Source organism: Scyliorhinus torazame, chromosome 3 (genome assembly GCF_047496885.1).
Source record: "Scyliorhinus torazame isolate Kashiwa2021f chromosome 3, sScyTor2.1, whole genome shotgun sequence".
Lineage (NCBI taxonomy): Eukaryota > Metazoa > Chordata > Chondrichthyes > Carcharhiniformes > Scyliorhinidae > Scyliorhinus > Scyliorhinus torazame.
In genome coordinates this window covers 75,297,298-75,320,076 of record NC_092709.1, presented here as the reverse complement: position 1 = coordinate 75,320,076, position 22,779 = coordinate 75,297,298, and the positions used below count along the sequence as shown (strand labels likewise).

The following is a 22,779-nucleotide window of genomic DNA, read 5'->3' as shown; positions in this document are numbered from 1 at the left end:
GGACATCGCGCCGATACCGGAAAATTTCGCCCCAGATGTGTGCTTCTGGTATTCCGTACTCATATTGCCTGCAGACGACACCAGAAAACGAGTATTAATTCTCTGATATACTGGGGGTGATACCTTTACAAACATTTTATTTGAACAATCACCATGTGTGTTAGTCAGGAATATTTTAATTTGGACCAATTTTTTAAAATGTCTGTAAATCCTTTGTTTGTGACACTCCCAAGACTAGAAGGAGCTTTATTCTAACATTAATGTAGACTTGTGTAGTTGCAGACAACACTACCATACAAGAGGTAAAGAAGTTAAAATACAAAGGTTATACTTAAGGCATAGTCAGTGAAAGCATATGTCTACTAGGGTTCTAGGTGACTGATCTAGAATAGACTTGTGGCAACATTTAAGCAGTTTGGCCCCTTCCTGAGAATGTTGTAACAGTCCAGGCTTGTATACATCCTAGAAGTCCTGGAAGGCTACCTATCAATAGTGTTCTTTGCCTCTCAACTATCTGTTGTATTAGCTCATCTAAGATGGTGTTCTATACTTGACTTCTGCAAGCCACCTAAAATACAAGATAACAAGGATGAATTCATGCATTTTTAATGTAGGCTAATTAAACTGTAATGGTTCTATATAAAGCCTTGTTCTAAAATGATACTTCTATTTTAAAATGGAGGCCCCCATCTACCTGCTCTGATCAATGCAAAAGATCCCATGCCAATATTTTCATGAAGAGCAGGAGAGTTATCCCTCATGTCCTGGTCAATATTTATCCCTCAGTCAACTTCACAATAAACAAATTATCTGGTCATTATCGCATTGCTGTTTGTGGAACTTTGCTGTGCACCCATTGGCTGCCACATTTCCTACATTACCAACAATGATTACACTAAAAAAGTACTTAATTGGCTGGCAAACATTTCAGACATTCAGTGATTGTGAAAATAACAAAAATGCAAATCCTTCCTTTGTTAGTGTTACAGTATTTCATGTCTACCAGTGTCAGTATTTTTAACCCTCAGATGATCACTGGAGGGCTTTGATTATGTTCCACTGTGTGATCCTGATGTCTTGAATAGTGGCCAGGCTATCCATAGAACCATAGAATTCCTGCAGTGCAGAAGGAGACCATTCAGTCCATCGAGTCTGCACCAACCCTCTGTAGGAGCACCCTACCTAGGCCCACTCCCCCACCCTGGGCAGCACGGTGGTTAGCACAACTGCTTCACAGCTCCAAGGACCCAAGTTTAATTCCAACCTTGGGTGACTGTCCGTGTGGAGTCTGCACGTTCTCCCCGTGTGTGCGTGGGTTTCCTCCGGGTGCTCCGGTTTCCTCCCACAGTCCAAAGATGTGCAGGTTAGGTGGACTGGTCATGCTAAATTGCCCTTAGTGTCCAAAATTGCCCTTAGTGTTGGGTCGGGTTACTGGGTTATGCCGATAGGGTGTGGGCTTGGGTAGGGTGCTCTTTCAAAGAGCCGGTGCAGACTCGATGGGCCGAATGACCTTCTTCTGCACTGTAAATTCTATGATTCTATGAACCCCATAACCCCTCTTAAACTACACATCTAGGCAAATTAGCATGGTCAATCCACCTTACCTGCACCTGGATCTAAGGTTGATGACTTTTCCATGCTGCGCTCACCATGGCTGAAACTTTCTCTCTTCGTGACAGTGGGAGGGTTCTTCTTCTTGTAGGTTACAGGTTCTTGAACCTCCTGGGGCCCATGAATTCCAGGTCCTTGTCACAGAACTGGGGTGCAGTGCCTCCCTGCGCTTCCAATGCACTACTCCTTTGAGACATTCTGGCATGACAACAAAGAAAGCACATGTGTACATAAGGTTTCTCGTTTTGTGCGGTGCTGCATATAACCTGTGTCCGCTTGCATGTTGGGACCAGGATATTGAGCTGAGGACAGACTGATATTGCTGGGGGCGGTGGCGGCAGCTTCCTCTGTCTCAGCATGAATGGGATCCAGGTCGGTCCTTTATATTGAGCCAAAGATGTAAAACATCCTTCTCTAAATTGGAGTCCTTCTCTGCATCTGATATGGTTCTAGGGTCAGTGGATCCAACTCCATCACATCTCCACCCCTGCAGATCAAAAACACCTCACAACGGGGCACATAATACCAAGGTGAGTCTGCCAAGTCGGGAAATTTTCCAACTTGAGCTATCCGCCTTGTGAGCAGAATTACAGTCCAAGAAGTCTCTTTTTATTTCTCACAACGCTTCTGGTTTTTTTTGGTTAAAAGGCTTGATGAGGATGCAATGAAGCTTGCGACTGCTGCTGAACTAGGTAATATCAGAATGTTTCGCAAGTTGACTGAATGAAGGGGCTGGATTCTCCGCTGTTGGGATTCTTCGTTACGCTGGCAGCGCATAACGCCCGGGAATTTCCTGACCGCATGGGCTGCCCATAATGGGAAACCCCCATTAGCCGGCTGGTGAGACGGAGAACCCTGCCCCCGGCGGGAGCGTGCTGCACCAGAAAACTGGTGCGGTGGGACGGAGAATCCCACCCAGGATATTTCACTCTGATAAATTTAGAATGTTGTTATCATACCTCATGCCTGAAGGAATGATACATGTGGAACAGTCGAGACGTTCCTTCACTTCAATCTCAGTGTGTGTCATGACAATATGTTTGATTGGTAGGGCAGCACAGTGGCGCAAGTGGTTAGCACGATTGCCGAGGTCCCAGGTTCGGTCCTGGTTCTGGGTCACTGTCCGTGTGGAGTTTGCACATTCTCCCCGTGTTTGCGTGGGTTTCGCCCCCACAACCCAAAAGATGTGCAGGATAGGTGGATTGGCCATGCTAAATTGCCCCTTAATTGGAAAAAATGAATTGGATACTCTTTTAAAAAAAAAAAATTTTAATGTTTGATTGGTGAATTTATTTATTTTTCTTTAACACAGCACTCTGATTCAGATCTCTGCCAAGTGTATTGGAGGCAGTTTTCAACTACTGGCTGTCCTGTTTTCACCTGTAAAATGAGCAGACTGTGGAGGAATGTCAGGTGGAAACCTTAGCAACCCTTTAGACATCCAAGGCTTCTTTTTTTTTAAAAAATGTTTTTATTCTCCATTTTCAAATTTTCCGGCTAGACCACTCGGACCCTGTTCTGCCAGGCTCCGGTGGCCGCAGCCCCTCCCCCCACCTCACTCCCGTTCACTGGCCCGCTTAACCCGGCTAGCGTGGAGGCCCCCGCCCAGGTCCCTTTCCCCCTTGCCTGGCCCTAGGAAAGCCCAGAAATCCCCTTTTAGCACACAAACCCCGCATATCCACTTACACCCCAAAGAGCCCTCATTTCGAGTGAAAGTCCCATCATTTCCCTTGTCCAAATATATACAACATTGGCTCCTTTAGCCCATACACCCGCACGCAGTGAAACAAAAAAGAAGAAAATACAGTCATGAGCTTACATCGGCACATGGCCATTTCTCAATTTATCCAAGGCTTCTTGATGCAATTCAAATGCATTGGGCAGTGAACAGCCTAACCCGTAGTTTTAAAAAGGACTACAGGTGGTAAATCCGCAAAAAAAGGCATCAGACCGCCTCTTATATTTAGCACCACCGCAGCTCTTGTTTGCCCTTCTGAACCTGAAAATAAGCTTTTCTTAACCAGCTTCTGCTGAGTGCTGAAGCTGTTCAACACCTATATTCCCATTTAGATTGATGTTGAGAATCCCCTTTCCTCACAATTTTGGACATTAATTGAGGAAATGTATATCCCATTTTCCAATCATTTATACGTGATGAGTCTTAAAAAATGAAAATACCACTCATGAAAGAACACGGACAAAAATAGAATTTGTAATCACATTACAGTCCAAGGCATTGAATCTGCCGTGAAAGTGCACTACAGCTTCACCAACCACCTACCCACATAACCATATACCACATTCTTTTTAAGGAAGACCTGTGTCTTTTAAAGAAATATGAATACATGCAATGACCAATAGATGGCTGATACTGTAAAGTGACCGCTTTCTGGAAAATTCCGATGTGGATTATACTGATAGGCCTTCCTGACCTGCGGCGGGTCACCGAATCGGCCAGGGTGGGGGGCACAAGAATCGGCCACACCGCTCCGACCCCGGGCCGCCGATTCTCCGGTCGCCGCCGTGCCAGTCGGGGGCCTTTGAAAGCGACCTCCGCGGCGATTCTCCGCACTCGACAGACCAAGTGCCCTGCCGAGTCCCGCCGGCATGGTTTACGTATGGCCCCACCCGGCGGGACCTCGGCGTTCTGGCTGCATGGGCCGTCCTGGTTGGGGGGATCCGACTCCGGGGGGGGGGGGGGGGGGGGGGGGGGGGGGGGGGCATAGTGGCCAGGCCTGCGATCGGGGCCTACCGATCGGCGAGCAGGCCCATTCTGGGGGTGGCCGGGGGGGGCCTATGTTCCACCACGCCAGGCCCCTGTAGGGCTCTGCCATGTTGCCTGGGGGCCGGCGCGGATACGGCAACCCACGCGCATGTGTGGACCCGCGCCGGACGTGGTGCGCATGCGAGGACCTGCGCCGGCCGGCTTTTGGCGCCGGAGCAGCGCACAGCACTCCGGCACCGTACTAGCCCCCGAGGAAAGGGAGAATGACTGGGCCTGGAGGCCCGTTGACACAGTTGTCGCTCGCACCTGTTTTGATGCCGGGGTCAACACTTGGCCAGGATTTCGGAGAATCCCGGCCATGGAATTTTACACCTGGAGAGGTATCAAGACCACTTCAAACAGAGGTACAAAAAGCTATGGGAAATGCAAAAGGCTGCACTAACCTCCTTAGTTTGTGAGGACAACGGAGACTGTTTCCTACATCTCATCAGGCATCCAAAAATATCCATCTCCTGTTTTTAAAAAAAATATTTTTTATTCTCCTTTTTCACATTTTCTCCCAAATTTACACCCACCAACAATAAACAATAATCAGTAACCAATATGTCAATCCCCATATCAATAACAACGATCCCATCCTCCCACCAAACCCAAAACATTAGCCCGCATGTTCACACAAACAAATGACAAAATGGAATTAGGGATCACCCATAGTCGCCATTAACACGCACAGCCCCCCTCCCCCCAACCGTCCCACCCACACAACCCAACGAGTGATCGATGTTATCCAGTTCTTGAAAGTACAAATGAATAATGCCCATAAATTGTAGAACCCCTCCATCCTTCCCCTCAGTTCAAACTTAACCTTCTCAAGAGTCAATAATTCCAACCGGTCCCCCCACCACGCCAGGGCACAGGGTGGAGAGGTTGCTCTCCAACCCATCAGGATCCGCCTTCGGGCGATGAATGAGGCGAAGGCCACAACATCTGCCTCCGTTCCCATTTCCAACCCTGGCTGGCCCGACACCCCGAATGTGGTCTCCCGGGGGCCCGGGTCCAGTTTCACGTGCACCACTTTAGAAATTACCCTAAAAATCTCCTTCCAGTAATCTTCTAGCTTTGGACAGGACCAAAACATATGAACATGATTAGCGCGCGCGCGCGCCCCCCCCCGGCAATGTTCACACACATCTTCTACTCCTTCAAAGAATCGGCTCATCCTCGCCCTCGTGAGGTGTGCTCTGTATACCACCTTCAGCTGTATCAGCCCCAACCTCGCACACGAGGTGGAGGCATTCACTCTCCGGAGCACCTCACACCAGAACCCCTCCTCCATATCCTCTCCCAACTCTTCCTCCCACTTTGCTTTGATCCCTTCCAGTGGTGCCTTCTCCTCTTCCAAAATAGCTCCGTAAACTGCTGACACTGCCCCCTTCTCCACTCCCCCTGTCGTCAGCACCTCCTCCAGCAATGTGGAGGCCGGCTCCACAGGGAAGCTCTGTATCTCCTTGCTGGCAAAATCTCGAACCTGCATGTATCTAAACATTTCCCCCTGCTCCAGCCCATACTTCGCTTCCAGCTCCTTCAATCCTGCAAACCGACCCCTAAGAAACAAATCTTTCAGCATCTTAATCCCCTTCTCCTCCCATTTCCGAAAATTTCCATCCCACCTCCCTGGCTCAAATCTGTGGTTCCCCCGAATCGGCATTTCCCTTGACCCTGCCCCCAACCTGAAGTGTTGGCGAAACTGCCTCCAAATTCTCAATGAAGCTATTATTACTGGACTCCCTGAGTATTTCCCCGGGGCTATCCAGAGCGGCGCTGTTGCTAGTGCTTTCAATCCCGACCCCCTGCACAAACTCTCCTCCATTCTGACCCACTGGGAATCAATCCCTCTGACTCAGCTCCGCACCTTCTCTACATTCGCTGCCCAGTAATAATACATCAGGTTTGGAAGACCCAAACCCCCTGCCTGCCTTCCCCTCTATCACAGCACCTTCCTAACTCTGGCCACCTTCCCTCCCCGTATGAACAAAGTAATCCTTCCCTCAATCTCTTTGAAAAAAACCTTTGGCGGGAAAATCGGCAGGCATTGAAAAATAAACAGAAATCGCGGCAACACGTTCATTTTAAACATCTGTACCCGACCCGCCAGTGACAGAGGGCGACCATCCCACCTTGCCAGATCGGCTTTCACTCTCACCACCAAACTAGAAACGTTGTACCTGCAAAGCCCCCCCCCCCCACTCCCGGGTAACCTGCACCTCCAGGTACCTAAAGTGAGACCCTGCCCTACGGAATTGCAGCCCCCCCAACCCTGCCCACCACCCCCTGAGACACCACAAAATACTCACTCTTGTCTAGATTTAGTTTGTACCCCGAGAAAGACCCAAACACCCGAAGCAGCTCCAATATTCCTCCTATCGACACACTCGGTTCCGACACGTATAACAGCAAGTTATCGGCATATAAGGACACCCTATGCTCTATCCCCTCCCCTGCACTATTCCTTTCCATACCCCCGAACTTCTTAATGCGATGGCCAATGGCTCAATCGTGAGTGCCAACAGCAGGGGGGACATAGGACATCCCTGCCTAGTCCCACGGTGGAGAGAAAAGTATCTCGAGCTGATGTTGTTTGTGCGGACACTCGCCCTCGGCTCCTTATATAGTAGATTCACCCAGTTCACAAATCTTGGTCCAATCCCAAACCGCTCCAGAACTGCCATCAAGTACCCCCATTCTACCCAATCCATCTCCTGTTGAGTTGTTTCTCAGAATCATTAAAAGGTTATCATAGAATTTGCTGTGCAGATCGGCCCATCGGGTCTGTACTGACTCACTGAAAGAACACCCTACTTAAGCCCACGTTTGCACCTGTCCCCATAACCCAGTAACCTCACCTGACCTTTTGGACAATTTATCATGGCCAATTCACCTCATCAGCACATCTTTGGACTGTGTGAGGAAGCCAGAGCACCCGGAGGAAACCCACGCAGACATTGGGAGAAAGTGCAAACTCCACACAGACACCCGAGCCGGAATTGAATTCGGGTCCCTGGAGCTGTCAGGCAGCAGTGCTAACCACTGTGCAACCTTGCCGCCCCTAAGCTCTGCATCGTTTGACAACATTTGACTCCTGCCTACAGTAGCACTCTCCACCATTCGCCTGGGTGATCCATGCATGCGAGTTGCCCATTCCCCCACACGGTCCCATCGAACCCTTGCGGTGGCGGAGGTGGGGACATGTCTGGGGTTGCGGGGGTCTGGGATGAATGCAAAATATGCTTATTTCCCCTCCCAGGAATGCATAAAGGTATGGGTTAAAAGCTGGCTAACAGGTTTATTTCATCATCTCTCTCTCTCTGTCTTCTGTTAACCCTGCAGAGAGAACATGGCAATCTGTCCCTTTTGGCTATCAGTGTCGGTTTATTAAAATCACCCAACTTAACAGCCACAATGTTCCACCATATATACCTCACCAATGAGCCAAGAAGCAAATTGTATATTTTTTTAAACTTCCATTTTTGAACTCTCAACTAATCTTTCCTGCATACGTTCGTGTGCAAGTGTGTTAGAAACTAATAAACTTGCTCTTACTTGACTCAAGAAAGCCTGGTTAAATTACCTCCTTATAAAACATAAATAAATTTAGATTGGGAAACCCTGGGCGAGATTCTCCACTCCCGCGCCGATTGGGAGAATCGCCTGGGCCGCCAAAATTTCCCGGGACGCCGGTCCGTCTCCCAAGCGGCGGGAACGGCCCCGTCGAGTTTCGCGGGCCGGAGAATCGCCGGAGACACCCAAAATGGCGATTTTCCGGCACCCCCGCTATTCTCAGGCCCGGATGGGCTGAGCGGCCAGGCCAAAACGGCAAGTTCCCCCCCGGCGCCGTCCACACCTGGTTGCTGCCATCGGGAACAGTGCGGGAATGCTGGGGGGGGGGGGGGGGCGGCTTGCAGGGGGGAGGGGGGGATCCTGCACCGGGGGGTACCTCAAATGTGGGATGGTGGCCCGCGATTGGTGCCCACTGATCGTCGGGCCGTCCTCTCTGAAGGAGGACCTCCTTCCTTCTGCGGCCCCGCAAGATCTGTCCGCCATCTTCTTGCAGGGCGGACTCGGAGAGGATGGCAACCACGCATGCGCGGATGACGGCAGTTATGCGGCGCCGGCCGATCATGTATGCGGCGCCGCCTTTACGCGGCGACAAGGCCTGGCGCGTGTAGATGACGCGGCCCCGATCCTAGCCCATTATCGGGCCCTGAATCGGTCGGGATAGGGGCCGCTTCGCGCCGTCGTGAACCTCGACGGCGTTCACGGCGGCGTGGGCACTTTGGCGCGGGAGTGGAGAATCCCGCCCAGTATCTACGGGGAAGGGATTTTAAGCAAACCTTTGTTGCGACCAGCTGAGGAGATTGGGGAAAAAAAGGGCAGCCAATTTATTCCTCCTCACCCGGTTGTCACAAATCTGAATTAGTTTGGAATTGAAAATTAGTTTCTGATCACCTTGCTGCACTGAATCTAACTATTGCAATCCATCTCCTGAGATCACTTATTCAATATCTATTCAAGCATTGCAAAACCATCATTGTTAAATAATATAGATTATGGGGGGAGATTTTCATCTGCGATCAACCAGTTCTTGTCTGAAAATCAAGCAAATTAGTTGAAAATTGGGGGCGGGGCTGGCTGCATTTCAGTGTGCCGAATGATGTTAGTGCTGACTAAAGCAGCTTGCCTGCCTGGGACAGACTGCCTAAATAAGCAAATCAGCACATTATGCTGACTGGAAGATCCAAAGCAATTTTGTTCCCCCCGTTTGTGCCAGGCATTGAATGACCTAGCCATTGGCCCATACACGGACTGCAAGAGGCAGTTCTAAACAAGCCACTTTTAAATCTGGCTGGCTGCATGCAGATAAATCTCTGATCTCCAAATATCTTGGGCATTCAGCCAGCAAAAATGGGTGAACGTGTGGCTGCACGTGGAAAATAGAAGATTGTTCACATAACATTGAATTCTGTGGATTTTGTTGTTAATATGTAATAAAGTGCATCACTGGTTGTTGAGCTTCTGTGTTTGACAAGCACAGTGTATTCAGGTGCTTATCATTCAGTGTTAATTTCAGTTGGGAAAATATATCCCCCTTTGGAACTGGAACCTCATTTGGTGAGACCTAATTTTCATTTTGATAGTTCAACATTTCAGTGGTCCAAAAAGAACATTTACAAAAGATACTTTTAAAACCTCAAACTGTTCATCATCTTAATTGTGCAAGTAGCAATTTATTTAATGTTGTCAGGGGTCACTGAGAGGATTCATTTGTATGCATCTCATGCCCTCAGGCTTTAGTATTCCATGAAATGATGTTCCAATTTTATTTTTTTGAAAGCATCGTCCAGCTGTTACCCTTTAAATAAAAACGTTAGGCTGTGATTGCTCTATTATATTACTTCATCAAAAACATCTCATGGGCTGTCTTGCTATTGCTATACCTTAGGAGACATGCATCAAGCGTGCTTAGTTATTTTTTACGAAAGGACTTGGAAAGGGGACACGGTATTATTGAAAAACAATTGACAAATGTGTTTTAGTTTGGTGGTAGAGAATAGTCATTGCTGTCACAATTATATTGCAAACAAAAGAAGCGATGAGGTTTTATACAGTTTAAGATGTGATTATTTTCAAATAAAAGATCAGTCAAGCACTTTAGTCCAAAGATGGTAACCCTTTAACCATTACCGAAAACACATTCAGTACTCCTTTGAATTTTAATGCATTTGATTTACCTTAGATTTTTCCAAGGTTGGGAATGTTACTGCACTAGTCACTAAAGTACAAAAAGAATATTGAAGTTGTTGAGGGGATACAGAAAGGACAAGAAGGATGACTGAGGCGATGGAATAATTGGATTTGATAAACTGTTTGTGTTCTTCCAGGAAAACAGAAGATCACGAGGTGACAAAATTGCTGAACATCAGATTCCAAATAGTTTAGATTAACAGGCTGTTTGATCTGGTGCAAAAAAAATGGAATCAGAAGACACCGTCTGTTCCAATATGGGAATTAATTCAAAATTAGCCTTTGGAAATGATGGCTGAAATTTTCTTACTAATACATAGTCCCGTGACCGTGATGGGATTTGACCTCATGCGTGTGGGGGTGGTGGAACCTTGGGCAGCAATTTACTGGTGGCGGCCAATTATGAAGCTGCTTCTGGCCCACCTCTCCAATTGAGTACAGCGGTCTGTCGCTCAGAAATGCTGGACTAATCGAAGGGCCAGTTGTTTTATTGCATCACCAATAAAGGTGACCCCTGCTGAGGCTACAGGAAGTTAGGAAACGGTGAGGAACCCTTGAAGACAGGTCCTGGTAAGAGAGGCTGCCAGTGGCAACACAGCTACATTTCCAGAGGGGACGGGCCCTCTCTTGGCCTGGAGAAGTCATAAAAGAGTACCCCCAAAACAGAATGAAGTTAGGCCCGGTGACCCCAGAAGTAGCAAGGATTAAAGGCAAACCTGGCATGGGTTGGCAAGGCCAGTTCATGTAGGCACTCTTTTGGAAGGGTTGCTTGAGAATTTTTGCGTCAATGCTATACTTCCTGAGCCTAGGAGGAGACATCTTTGGGTCACCAGGTGAGTGTCAAAGCTGTAAATGTTCTCCAACTGTTAGCTGAATCTGGAATGGATAGCTTATCAGACTTTGTCCCAATGGGAGATTTGTCATTGTTGCTGCTTAATCAAAAGTATAATGAACCAAACCACTGAGCAGAATCTCAAGACACAGCTATGGAAATGGCATCATCTTATCACTACTGCCTAATGCAGATAATAGGCAATGATGTAGTTGGGTGGCTAAACTCAGTGAATGAATGATGAACAGTGCATACTCACTATTCCATCATTTGCACTTTTGCCACTCATCTATCAGAATGCGCCCATACTGTAGACCCTTGACCAGCCCCCTGGCATCTGCACACTGTCGTGGCATAAAACTCTGACTAGAAGTTTTATAGGGCTGTCAGTGGTCACTGAGCATAGCATGCTACCTTGAAGTCACAGCTGCAACATACATGTCACCCGAAGCATATGTGCAGATCCATTCTCTCCACCACACCATTAACAATATTCATTGATGATATGGTAAAACTGGTTAGTGCATGTAAGCACACAAGTGAATGAGTACAATGTAATCTGAATTGCACATGACTAATTGCGCCTTGTATTCTCATTAATAGAAAGTCACACACACCAGCTATAGAGGAAGTGATGGGGTCAGTGGCCCCAAGATTCTAAGATCAGGACCTGCAAGTCTTAGTTGAGGAGGTTTAGAGGAGAAGAACCAGCTGGTCATTGGAATACACCTGCTGCAATCAAGAAGGCCTGGGTAGAAATTGCGGCTGCACTGGGCATCACAGGAGATGACCAGAGCTTGTCAATTCAGTGCCACAAAGGGTTCAGTGACATGCTGCAATTCGGTAAAGTGAGCAGCTTGGCTCATGGACATATGAACTGGTGTAGGCCATTCAGCCCGTCAAGCCTGCTCGACCATTTAATACGACTTAATATCTTTGACACCCACGATCCCTTTAAACCTTCAACACTTTATGTTATTGTTACTCCGAAATCTATCAATCTCTGCTTTAAACATACACGATGACTGAGCTTCCACAGCCCCCTGGGTTAGAGAATTCCAAAGATTCACACCCCTTTGTGTAAAGAAATTTCTCCTCATCTTGGTCCGAAGCAGCATCCCCCTTATTTTGAAATTGTGTCCCCTGGTTCTAGACTCCCCAACCAAATGAAACATCTTGCCCCCATTTACGCTGTCTATTCCTTTTAAACATCTTGCAGGTTTCAATGAGGTTGCCTTTCATTCTTCAAAACTCTAGAGAATACAGGCTCTAGAGCCCAATCTCTTTTTATAAAACAATCTCGCCATCCCCAAAACAAGTTTGATTAACCTTTGTTGCATTCACCCTATGGCAATAATATCCTTTCTGAGGTAAGGGGACCAAAACTGCGCACAATATTCCAGGTGTGGTCTAACCAAGCTTCTATACAGCTTAAGCAAGACCTCACTACTCCTGCACTCAAATCTACTTGCGATAAAGGGTAAGACTCCATTAGATTTCCTGTTAGCTTGCTGCACCTGCGTGCTCGCCTTCAGTGACTTATGGACAAGGACACCCTTCGTACATCTTCACTTTCTAATTTCTTACCATTTATGAAATGTTCTGCACATCTGTTCCTTCAAACAAAATGGATTACCTCCCATTATTCCACAGTATATTCTATCTACCATGTCCTTTCTCATTCACTAAGTCTGTCCAAATCCTCTTTACATCCTCCCAACACATGTTCCCGGGTAACTTTGTACCATCTGCAAACTTGGAAATATTACATTTGGTCCCCACATCCAAATCATTGATGCATATTGTGAACAGCTGGGGCCAAAGTATTGATCCTTGCCGTACCCCACTAGCCACAGCTCCCAAACTCAAGAATGACCCTTTTGTTTCTTCTCTGTTTTCTGCCTGTTGGCCAATCCTCAATCAATAACAGTATGTTGCCTCCTAACCCATGCACTTTTATTTTGATAATTAACCTCCACGGGGCACGTTAAAAGCCTTCTGAAAGTCCAAATATATTGCATTCATCGGCGCTCCTTCAGCAAGATTGTTGGTAACATCTTCAAAAAACCTCCCAACAAGTTCATCAAACACGATTTCCCATTTGTAAATCCATGCTGACTATGCCCAATTATGTCATGATTGTTTAAGTGTCTATATATAACGTCCTTTTAATAAATTCCAGCATTTTCTCTTTCGCTAATATAAGGCTAACATATCTGTTGTTCCCTGTTTTCTCTCCCCTTCCCTTAAATAGTGGCGTGATGTTTGCTACCGTTCAATCTTCAGGAACCATTTCAGAATTTATAGAACTTTGGAAGATGATCGCCAATGCATCCACTTGCTATAGCAATCTCTTTTGACACTCTGGGTTGCATATCATCATGTTATGGGGACTTAATGGGCGGGATTCTCCACTCCCGCGCCGGTTGGGAGAATCGCCTGGGTCGCCGAATTTTCCCGCGAAGCCGGTCCGACGCCCTCCCAAGCGGCGAGAACGGCCCCGTCGAGTTCCGCGCGGCGCAGGCCGGAGAATCACCCAAAATGGCGATTCTCCGGCACCCCTGCTATTCTCGAGCCCTGAATCGGTCGGGATAGGGGCCGTTTCGCGCCGTGGTGAACCTCGACGGTGTTCACGACGGCGTGGGCACTTCGGCGCGGGAGCGGAGCAGTCCCATTCATCTCTCCAATATAACCTTTTTACTTGAGCTAATTTTCTTAAACTCCTGTTGTGAAGCTAACCACAATGTTTATAAACATCAAACTATGATTGACAGCTCCTGACCACATCAAAAGAAGTTAAGTGCATTGTGCTGAGAAAAAGAGGAAGTGAAAGCATTTAACTCGAAGATGCTCACGCTGCATCTCCACATCATGTTTATAAACATTAAGGTTAAGTTCAAAGCAGGGTACTTAAGATGCAGTCAAGGTGAAGGGAAATCAAAATAAACAGTCCAGACACTTGGCTGCCTGGGAGCTATTACCAATGTCAACTACAGCCGTGGAAGTTTTTTCTCTTTGAAAGATCCAAGGATCTGAGGGGCTTAGATTGGCTTTCTATGAAGTAACAACTGCTGCTTTCTACACCTCTGCCTGGGGCAGGAGGTGTAAGGAACAGGTAAGTGAAAGAGCAGTGATTTTTCACTGTTTCTGCCTGGACTACTCTTTAGCTTCCAGGCAGGGGTAACTGATGATAGGTGGGGGGGGTCTCTCTGATGGGGAGATTTGATGTAGGCCTCTGGTGGGGGGTGGGGGGGGGGGTCTGATGGATGTCTCTGGATGGGTAGGTTTGCTGGGGGTGGGTGGGCAGAATTTGCATTGGGGGGAGGGCAGCCCTCAGGTGGACTTTGGCGGCATCTACCTTAAATACTTACCCTCTTGGCCCACCACGTCAGGGCCATGCTGGCAAATACTTGTGCCAATCCAGGCCAACATGCGTCCTGGAGTATCACCTAGGCATGGAGAATCTGATGGCCAGCCCATTAATAACTGGCAAATGGATAATTTTCCCACTGGGAAGGGGCGGGAGCCTCGATGCCACCGTAACCCTGTTTTCTGCCTGACAGGAGATTATCCACTGCTTCGGGAACTCCACTACCGACAGGGGGCAGTGGAGAATCCCCACCCCCACATACATACTCAGGCAAATGCAAGGGCATTACATTTTCTAAGGGTGTCAATTCATCGTGCTACTAGATTGAGTTTTGGAAATACTAAAAGACATTTATCAGCAAATCAGAACTCAAAGCTCAGAAAACCTGATTATAACCTCCCAGTTCGAATAACATTCTTCATATGATAATAGAGAGTGCAGATACATCCCCCACACTGTTCCATAAAAAACCTTGGCATTTACACCTACACTTCCAGGCATCTGACTCAGTGATGCCTCTCCCCATTTCAGACTGTATGGACGGTGCCTCACTGTATTGATAGATAATAAAAAAGTAAAATACTCCCAAGTTCTGGAAACACTCAGTTGATCAGACAGTATATGTGGGGGAAGGAACCTAGGGTTTAAGTTTTAGCTTTTGGTGGGAGTGGGTAGAGTTGTGGTTAGCCATAGAATTTAATGCCACCAGCTGGCATGCCAGATTCTTGGCTCCATTCCCAGAAGCCGGATGAGGGAATTGCATCCACATGAAATGGCAGGTTGCCAATTCAGGCACTTAAAGGCCTTTTCAGGGATATGTAAGTCAGCCTTCAGGTCCCTGCAGGCAGCTGCCTGGAGCTGGCCTTCTGGCAACAGACGAAGGGCTGGTTTAGAGATGCCGTCTGCCTGCCTAGATTAAGCAGGCTACTCTGTGGAGGAGTTCCACAGTGGGTGGCCTGGATCCCGATTTCAAAGGTCTTTAAAAGAAAAATTAGATTAAAAAACTTTGGGCAGAGGTCCCCTTTCATTTATCCACTATGGCATTGCGCTGCTGCTTCCGCGCTGGAGGGCCATTTATTAGCTCTCCATGTTCTTCACTCCACTTTTAATTGACCAGCAATTAACCAGGGGCTGGTTTAGCACAGGGCTAAATAGCTGGCTTTTAAAGCAGACCCAGACAGGCCAGCAGCATGGTTCAACTCCCGTACCAGCCTCCCCGAACAGGCGCCGGAATGTGGCGACGAGGGGCTTTTCACAGTAACTTCATTTGAAGCCTACTTGTGACAAGCAATTTTCTATTTCAAGCCCACTCTCTTGCCATTAATTGAGTAAAAACCCAGGTGTGATTGTCTCCCTCACAGTTTCTGATCCCCATTAGAGCCTAATAGCAGGGCCCAGAAGCCCTGAAAGAAATCCCCGACTATGTCAGAGGCAACGTTATCGCTCCTCCTAAAGAAGGAAAAAGACCCGCTGCAATGCGGGTCCTACAGGCCCATTTCCCTCCTGAATATGGACGCTAAGATTCTGGCCAAGGTAATGGCATTGAGGATAGAGGATTGTGTCCCGGGGGTGGTTCATGAGGACCAAACTGGGTTTGTGAAGGGGGGACAGCTGAATACAAATATACGGAGGTTGCTAGGGGTAATGATGATGCCCCCACCAGAGGGGGGTAGCGGAGATAGTGGTGGCGATGGATGCCGAGAAAGCATTTGATAGAGTGGAGTGGGATTATTTGTGGGAGGTGCTGAGGAGATTTGGTTTTGGGGATGGGTATATCAGGTGGGTACAGTTGCTGTATAGGGCCCCGATGGCAAGCGTGGTCACGAATGGACGGGGGTCTGACTATTTTCGGCTCCATAGAGGGACGAGGCAGGGATGTCCTCTGTCCCCGTTATTGTTTGCACTGGCGATTGAACCCCTGGCCATAGCAGTGAGGGGTTCCAGGAAGTGGAGGGGAGTACTCGGGGGGTGGGGGGGGGGGGGGGGGTGGGGGGGGGGGGGGGGGGGGGAGAGAAGAACACCAGGTATCTTTGTATGTGGATGATTTGTTGCTATATGTGGCGGACCCGGCGGAGGGGATGCCAGAGATAATGCGGATACTTGGAGAGTTTGGGGATTTTTCAGGGTACAAACTGAACATGGGGAAAAGTGAGTTGTTTGTGGTGCATCCAGGGGAGCAGAGCAGAGAGATAGAGGATTTACCGTTGAGGAAGGTAACAAGGGACTTCCGGTACTTGGGGATCCAGATAGCCAAGAATTGGGGTACATTACACAGGCTTAACTTAACGCAGTTGGTGGAACAGATGGAGGAGGACTTTAAGAGATGGGACACGGTGTCCCTGTCATTGGCAGGTAGGGTGCAGGCGGTTAAAATGGTGGTCCTCCCGAGATTCCTTTTTGTGTTTCAGTGCCTCCCGGTGGTGATCACGAAGGCTTTTTTCAAAAGAATCGCGAAGAGTATTATGAGTTTTGTGTGGGCTGGGAAGACCCCGAGAGTGAGGAGGGGATTCTTGCAGCGTAGTAGGGACAGGGGGGGGGGGGCTGGCACTACTGAGCCTAAGTGAGTACTACTGGGCCGCCAATGTTTCAATGGTGTATAAGTGGATGGGAGAAGGGGAGGGAGCGGCGTGGAAGAGATTGGAGAGGGCGTCCTGTAGGGGGACTAGCCTACAAGCAATGGTGACGGCGCCATTGCCGTTCTCACCAAAGAAATACACCACAAGCCCGGTGGTGGTGGCTACATTGAAAATTTGGGGGCAGTGGAGACGGCATAGGGGAGGGATGGGAGCTTCGGTGCGGTCCCCGATAAGAAACAATCATAGGTTCGTTCCGGGGAGAATGGATGGGGGATTTGGAGCATGGCAAAGAGCTGGGGTAGTACAACTGAGAGATCTGTTTGTAGATGGGACGTTTGCGAGTCTGGGAGCGCTGACGGAAAAATATGGGTTGCCCCAAGGGAATGCATTTCGGTACATGCAATTGAGGGCTTTCGCGAGGCAACAGGTGAGGGAATTCCCGCAGCTCCCGACGCAGGAGGTGCAGGATAGAGTGATCTCAGAGACATGGGTGGGGGATGGTAAGGTGTCGGACATATACAGGGAAATGAGGGACGAGGGGGAGATCATGGTGGATGAGCTGAAAGGGAAGTGGGAAGGGGAGCTGGGGGAGGAGATTGAGGAGGGGCTGTGGGCTGATGCCCTACGTAGGGTAAACTCATCATCCTCGCGTGCCAGGCTAAGCCTGATACAATTTAAGGTGTTACACAGGGCGCATATGACTGGAGCACGGCTCAGTAAATTTTTTGGGGTAGAGGATAGGTGTGCGAGATGCTTGAGAGGCCCAGCGAATCACACCCACATGTTCTGGTCATGCCCGGCACTACAGGGGTTCTGGGTGGGGGTGGCAAAGGTGCTTTCGAAGGTGGTGGGGGTCCGGGTCGAACCAAGCTGGGGGTTGGCTATATTCGGGGTTGCAGAAGAGCCGGGAGTGCAGGAGGCCAGAGAGGCTGATGTTTTGGCCTTTGCGTCCCTAGTAGCCCGGCACAGGATATTGTTAATGTGGAAGGAAGCCAAACCCCCGGGTGTGGAGACCTGGATAAACGACATGGCAGGGTTTATAAAGTTAGAACGGATCAAGTTCGTATTAAGGGGTTCGGCTCAAGGGTTCACCAGGCGGTGACAACCGTTCGTCGACTACCTCACAGAAAGATAGAGGGAATGGAAAAGAAGGAAACAACAGCAGCAACCCGGGGGGGGGGGGGGGGGGGGGGAATCGAACGGACTCTCAGAGATGTTATTGTATATGTATAATATGTATAGGTAGTTGTTATAGGTAATTGTATATTGGATTGTTGGATTGTATTTTTGGAGAGTATTTATTTTGGACAAGGCAGTTGCCATTCAGTTTTGTTTTTGTTTATGTATTACTTATTTGTTTAAAACTGGCCACTGTTATTTATATTGCTTTATTGTTGTGTAAAAGAAACACTACGTACTGTTATGTTTGGCCAAAAATCTTGAATAAAATATATTTTAAAAAAAAAGAAATCTATATGGGAGTAGACTTTGTGGACATGGGGAAAGAAAGAGAACTATTTCGCCCTCGGTCGGGCAAATCTCCACGGGTCAACGCCCCCCCCCCCCACCTGTTCCATGAATCCCCTCAGTTCTTTAGCCGCCGCTGGTCGCTTCTCCGACCTGGGGTTTGACTGGTCCAGTACAGTGTCTATAACTGTGTTAAAGTCACATAATCAGATTGTGTGAGTCTAAGTCTGGAATTTTACCCAGCGTGCGTCTCATAAATTCCACGTCTTCCCAGTTCGGGGTGTAAACATTCACTAGCACCACCTGAGTCCCCTGCAGCTTCCCACTAACCATTATGTATCTGCCCTCCTTGTCAGCCACAATATTCCCTGCCTCAAAAGGCACCCGCAGATTTTCCCTTTAATATCCACATTAAAACAAAAGTTTTTAAGACAGCCCAATATAGTCTGACTATGATTGTGCCTCATGATATTTCTTAACCTGATAGTTTCAAGTGTTATCATTGATCATCATTGTTGCTACACCTACAGTTTTCATTCAGTACTGAATGGAGCACCAAATCCATAAAACAATATGCTCTTTCATTTTTTTCTGGCTACTGGTTATTGCCTCCCTTGCAAAAGAATTGTTCTTTGCTGCACCACTTTAACAAAATATGTCACATATTTAATATCAGATTTAGAGTGTATTTATACTGTTGTGACCATTCTAAATGCCTAGTTAATCAAAGAGAACCTCAAGGATTTGAAGATTTGTCTGAAACATATTCTGTATGTCATAAATTGATATGCATGAAATCCAGTCTTTCCCCAGAGAGCTGTCGAGGCTCAGACGTGGAATATATTCAAGACTGAGATGGGTGGATTTCTACATATTAGAAATGTTAAGGGAGACAGGGATAGTGCAGGAAAATGGTGAAATAGAAGGAAAGCTATGATTTCATTTGGTTAAGAGGACTCAAACGGCTGAATGGTCTATTCTTGCTCCTATTCTTTTTATACTTCATTCAGGGCAGCACGGTGGCGCAGTGGTTAGCACTGGGACTACGGTGCTGAGGACCCGGGTTCGGATCCCGACCCTTGGTCACTGCCCGTGTGGAGTTTGTACATTCTCCCCGTGTCTGCGTGGGTTTCATTCCCACAACCCAAAAGATGTGCTGGTTAGGTGGATTGGCCCTTTAATTAGAAAAAAATAAATAAATGGGTACTCTAAATTTATTTTAAAATTATTTTAAAAAAATAACGGCACTCAATTCCAGTAGCTAATTGCCAAATGGAGATGCATGTTAATAGTCTATCAACATATTTAAATAGATTAGTCCCTCAGATTAGAGTGATAGTTCCACAAGGAAGACGTTAACATTTGTGTTGTGCTGTGAGAGGCACTATTTCTATGGAATGTAACGTTTCATTTTCTTGAAGTGGTACAAGTTACAACTGCCTGATTTCCAGGAGAAGAGAACATCTAACAAGCTGCAGAATAGACTAGCTACTGTGGTCTTTTGAAAAGTGCTATTGGGATAATGTGATATTGCAGCATGTGAGAGAGCCAAAGTTTTCTTCTCACAGTTGATTGGCTTTCACAGGTTATTTTTTACTTCTCAGGGGTATCCATGTGAGGCCCGTTCCTGTGCTGAGATATGCATTTCTCTATGTGTTGCATCCAAGGGATCTTAGGCACTTTTTCTTTTTTTCAAAGGATGAAAGATCAGATAAAAACATTTTGAATTATAGCCACACTCTCCCTAGATCATTGGCAAAAGGTTAGCCTGCTCAGTCAGACATTTTGGCCCAGGTTTGCGGTCAGCTAATTTTAGAATGACACTCGCATTATAATCAGATAGAAAAATCTAAGTTGGTGCGTGAAGACCAATCAAAGGGGGAGGGAACAAAGCTTTTCAAGATGTTATAAAAGAAATGATGCATGTCTCTGAAAACCGTTCATGCGATGTGGTTTGTTTCAATCAACGATGAACCTGAGATATTTAGGCAGGAGTTTTGGTTTGAGTCTTTCATTTCTTCTGTGCTGGTGCTTAATTCTAAATGTGTTAACTTGTGCCACTTTGTAAATTTCTTTTTCAGAATGGTTTCACTCCGCTCTATATGGCTGCCCAGGAAAATCACATTGAAGTTGTGAGGTTGCTGCTGGAGATTGGAGCTAACCAGAGCACAGCCACCGAGGTAGGTTACTTTATGCTGGCAATTTATTCAGTTAACATCTGTAGAATAATCAGACATTTTTTAGACTGTGTTGGAAATATCAACATTGAAATTTTGGACGCGTTTTCTCCCAGTCATTCATGGCTTTGATCAGTGACAATTCACCAAACCTCAAATCTGATATAGTGAGAATTTTCGATCAAAATAAGAAGGAGACAAGTGATGCTCAGCATTATTTATCCACACACGTTGCAGCAACCTCAGGTAAGGTGCAGTTCAGTGCGGATCTCCCAAAGTTCATAGAAGGAGGTTATTTGGCCCATTGCGTCAACACTAATCCTCTGAAAGAGCACTCTAGCTAGGATAAGAAATAGATGTACTTTTCTGTTCTGTATCCTTACTCTTTTGTTCCAATCCTTCTCTTACTTAGCTTTCAGTAGGTAATTTGGCACTGAATTCACCCATTCCAATTTACACTTCCTTTCAATCCTTACATGGTTTCTTTCAAAATCTTTCAATCTTCCTGATTAAGGAGATACGCTTTTCTCTGGTTCATCAGGTCGCCTCCAGGTTCGTCGGGTCCCGGATACCCGTTTCCTTACACTAACTTGATTAGCTTGTACATTCAGCGACTTGCCACATACATTTATAAAACTAAACATGCAAGTGGATGTCTAACTGATGCCAGATAGTTTAGATGCAGTTCATCTGAACTGTCTTTTGTTAATGAAGTAGAATTGAGGAGTTCCGCCTTTGCCTCCATATGTACCAAATGTCCATACATCAAATTATGATAGAAAGGACAGTTGTGCTCTTGATTAAGAAGTAGAAGATTAAAAATAAGATGCAAGGTTTGGGGTCTTTTTGCATTAGTTCATTATAGAATTGAATCATAGAATGGTTGTAGCACAGAAAAAAGCTGTTTGGCTCATTAAGCTCTTGCTCACACTCTGCAAGAATAATTTAGCAGTACTCAATTTCCCCACCCCTTGGGCTATAAAATCCAATGAGTCTTGTTAAATGAACCAAGTTATTTAATGTAAATTTTAGTTCAGAGTATTTGTCATTTACATGACAAATTGACGGTTCTTTTCTTCATGTGACTTGAGGTAGGTCCCCATGGACCACAGTGAATGAATTCCATTTCCGTGTAGCAAGATGGAGCAATTTCTGAGGGCCTCGAGTCATGCTGCAGTCTAAGGTCACTGTCTTTAACTTGTACTTACTTCAATTGCTCCAATATGCAAATATTAGAAACAAGCACCAATCAGACACAAATCAACAGACTAAGGAGAAAGAGGCCTCCACTTGCAAACAAATTTCCCTTAAATTATCCAAATACAAGCTTCACTGAATTCATTGATGGGAGAAAAGGCAGAGATTTTGATGTGCGCAAAAGCTCGAGTAAAATGGAGTTAGTTCCTGTCATGTTGGGTGTTCCGATGCACAAATGATTCAACATGGCAGCAGATGGTACAACTCTGTTTTATTGTCTTAAACAATAACAACTACTAACTGCTGGCTGAGGTTCGTGCTTCACCAGCTAACCTGTGGACCCAGCCCTATCACTATCTTGGTGAGGCACTCAGCACATGGTCTATGTCTGAGTGGCACGCTGTGAGCTCTGTGCTCTGAGCTATCTCCTGGTAGAATGAGCGGGAACTGTGGTGTTCCCTGTTTTATAGTGCATGTGCTCTCACTGGTGATTGGCTGCGATGTGTGTGTGTGTGTTGGTTGGTCCAAATACCTGTCCATCAGTGTGTGTGTGATTGCACCATGATATGCTGATGTGGATATCACGACATCCCCCTTTTCACAAGGATATGTGCCTACATGCTAATAAATAGAAATGTGTACTGAGTGCATCTGAGTATGTGTGTGCAATATTTACAACATGTACATGAAGCTAAACTATATACATAGGAAGAAGGTGTCAGGTGCAACAGAACAACGAGGTTGTACCAATAACAAAACAAATGCAATCAGCAAACGACGAGAGAGAACTTCTGGAACGACAAGAAAGAAACACGTTAACAGTATTGCAAAACAATTCAGTGAGTCCAATGTGCTAACAAGCTCATAAGTCAAGTCTATCAGGTGGCCGACGAATTCGGGTTGACCGCCTCAAGGGTGGGTCAGGATCCACTGGCTGAGGAATGGGCCTGGCCACGGGCGAGAGAGGAATAGGCAGAGTGGCAGGAAGCTCAACAAAGTCGACATCAGGGACAACAGGAGGG

The 22,779-nt window shown here is 46.8% G+C and overlaps 1 protein-coding gene across 27 annotated transcripts in view; it reads left to right on the top strand.

Moving 5' to 3' along the window:
• The window catches only part of ank2b (ankyrin 2b, neuronal), a 1,300,297-nt gene that overhangs the window by 906,087 nt on the left and 371,431 nt on the right, over positions 1-22,779 (top strand). For all 27 annotated transcript variants that reach the window (XM_072495860.1, XM_072495874.1, XM_072495872.1 and 24 more), the window contains one exon: positions 20,465-20,563. In XM_072495860.1, the coding sequence (XP_072351961.1) occupies positions 20,465-20,563 (99 nt within the window). The remainder of the gene's footprint in view (positions 1-20,464; positions 20,564-22,779) is intronic.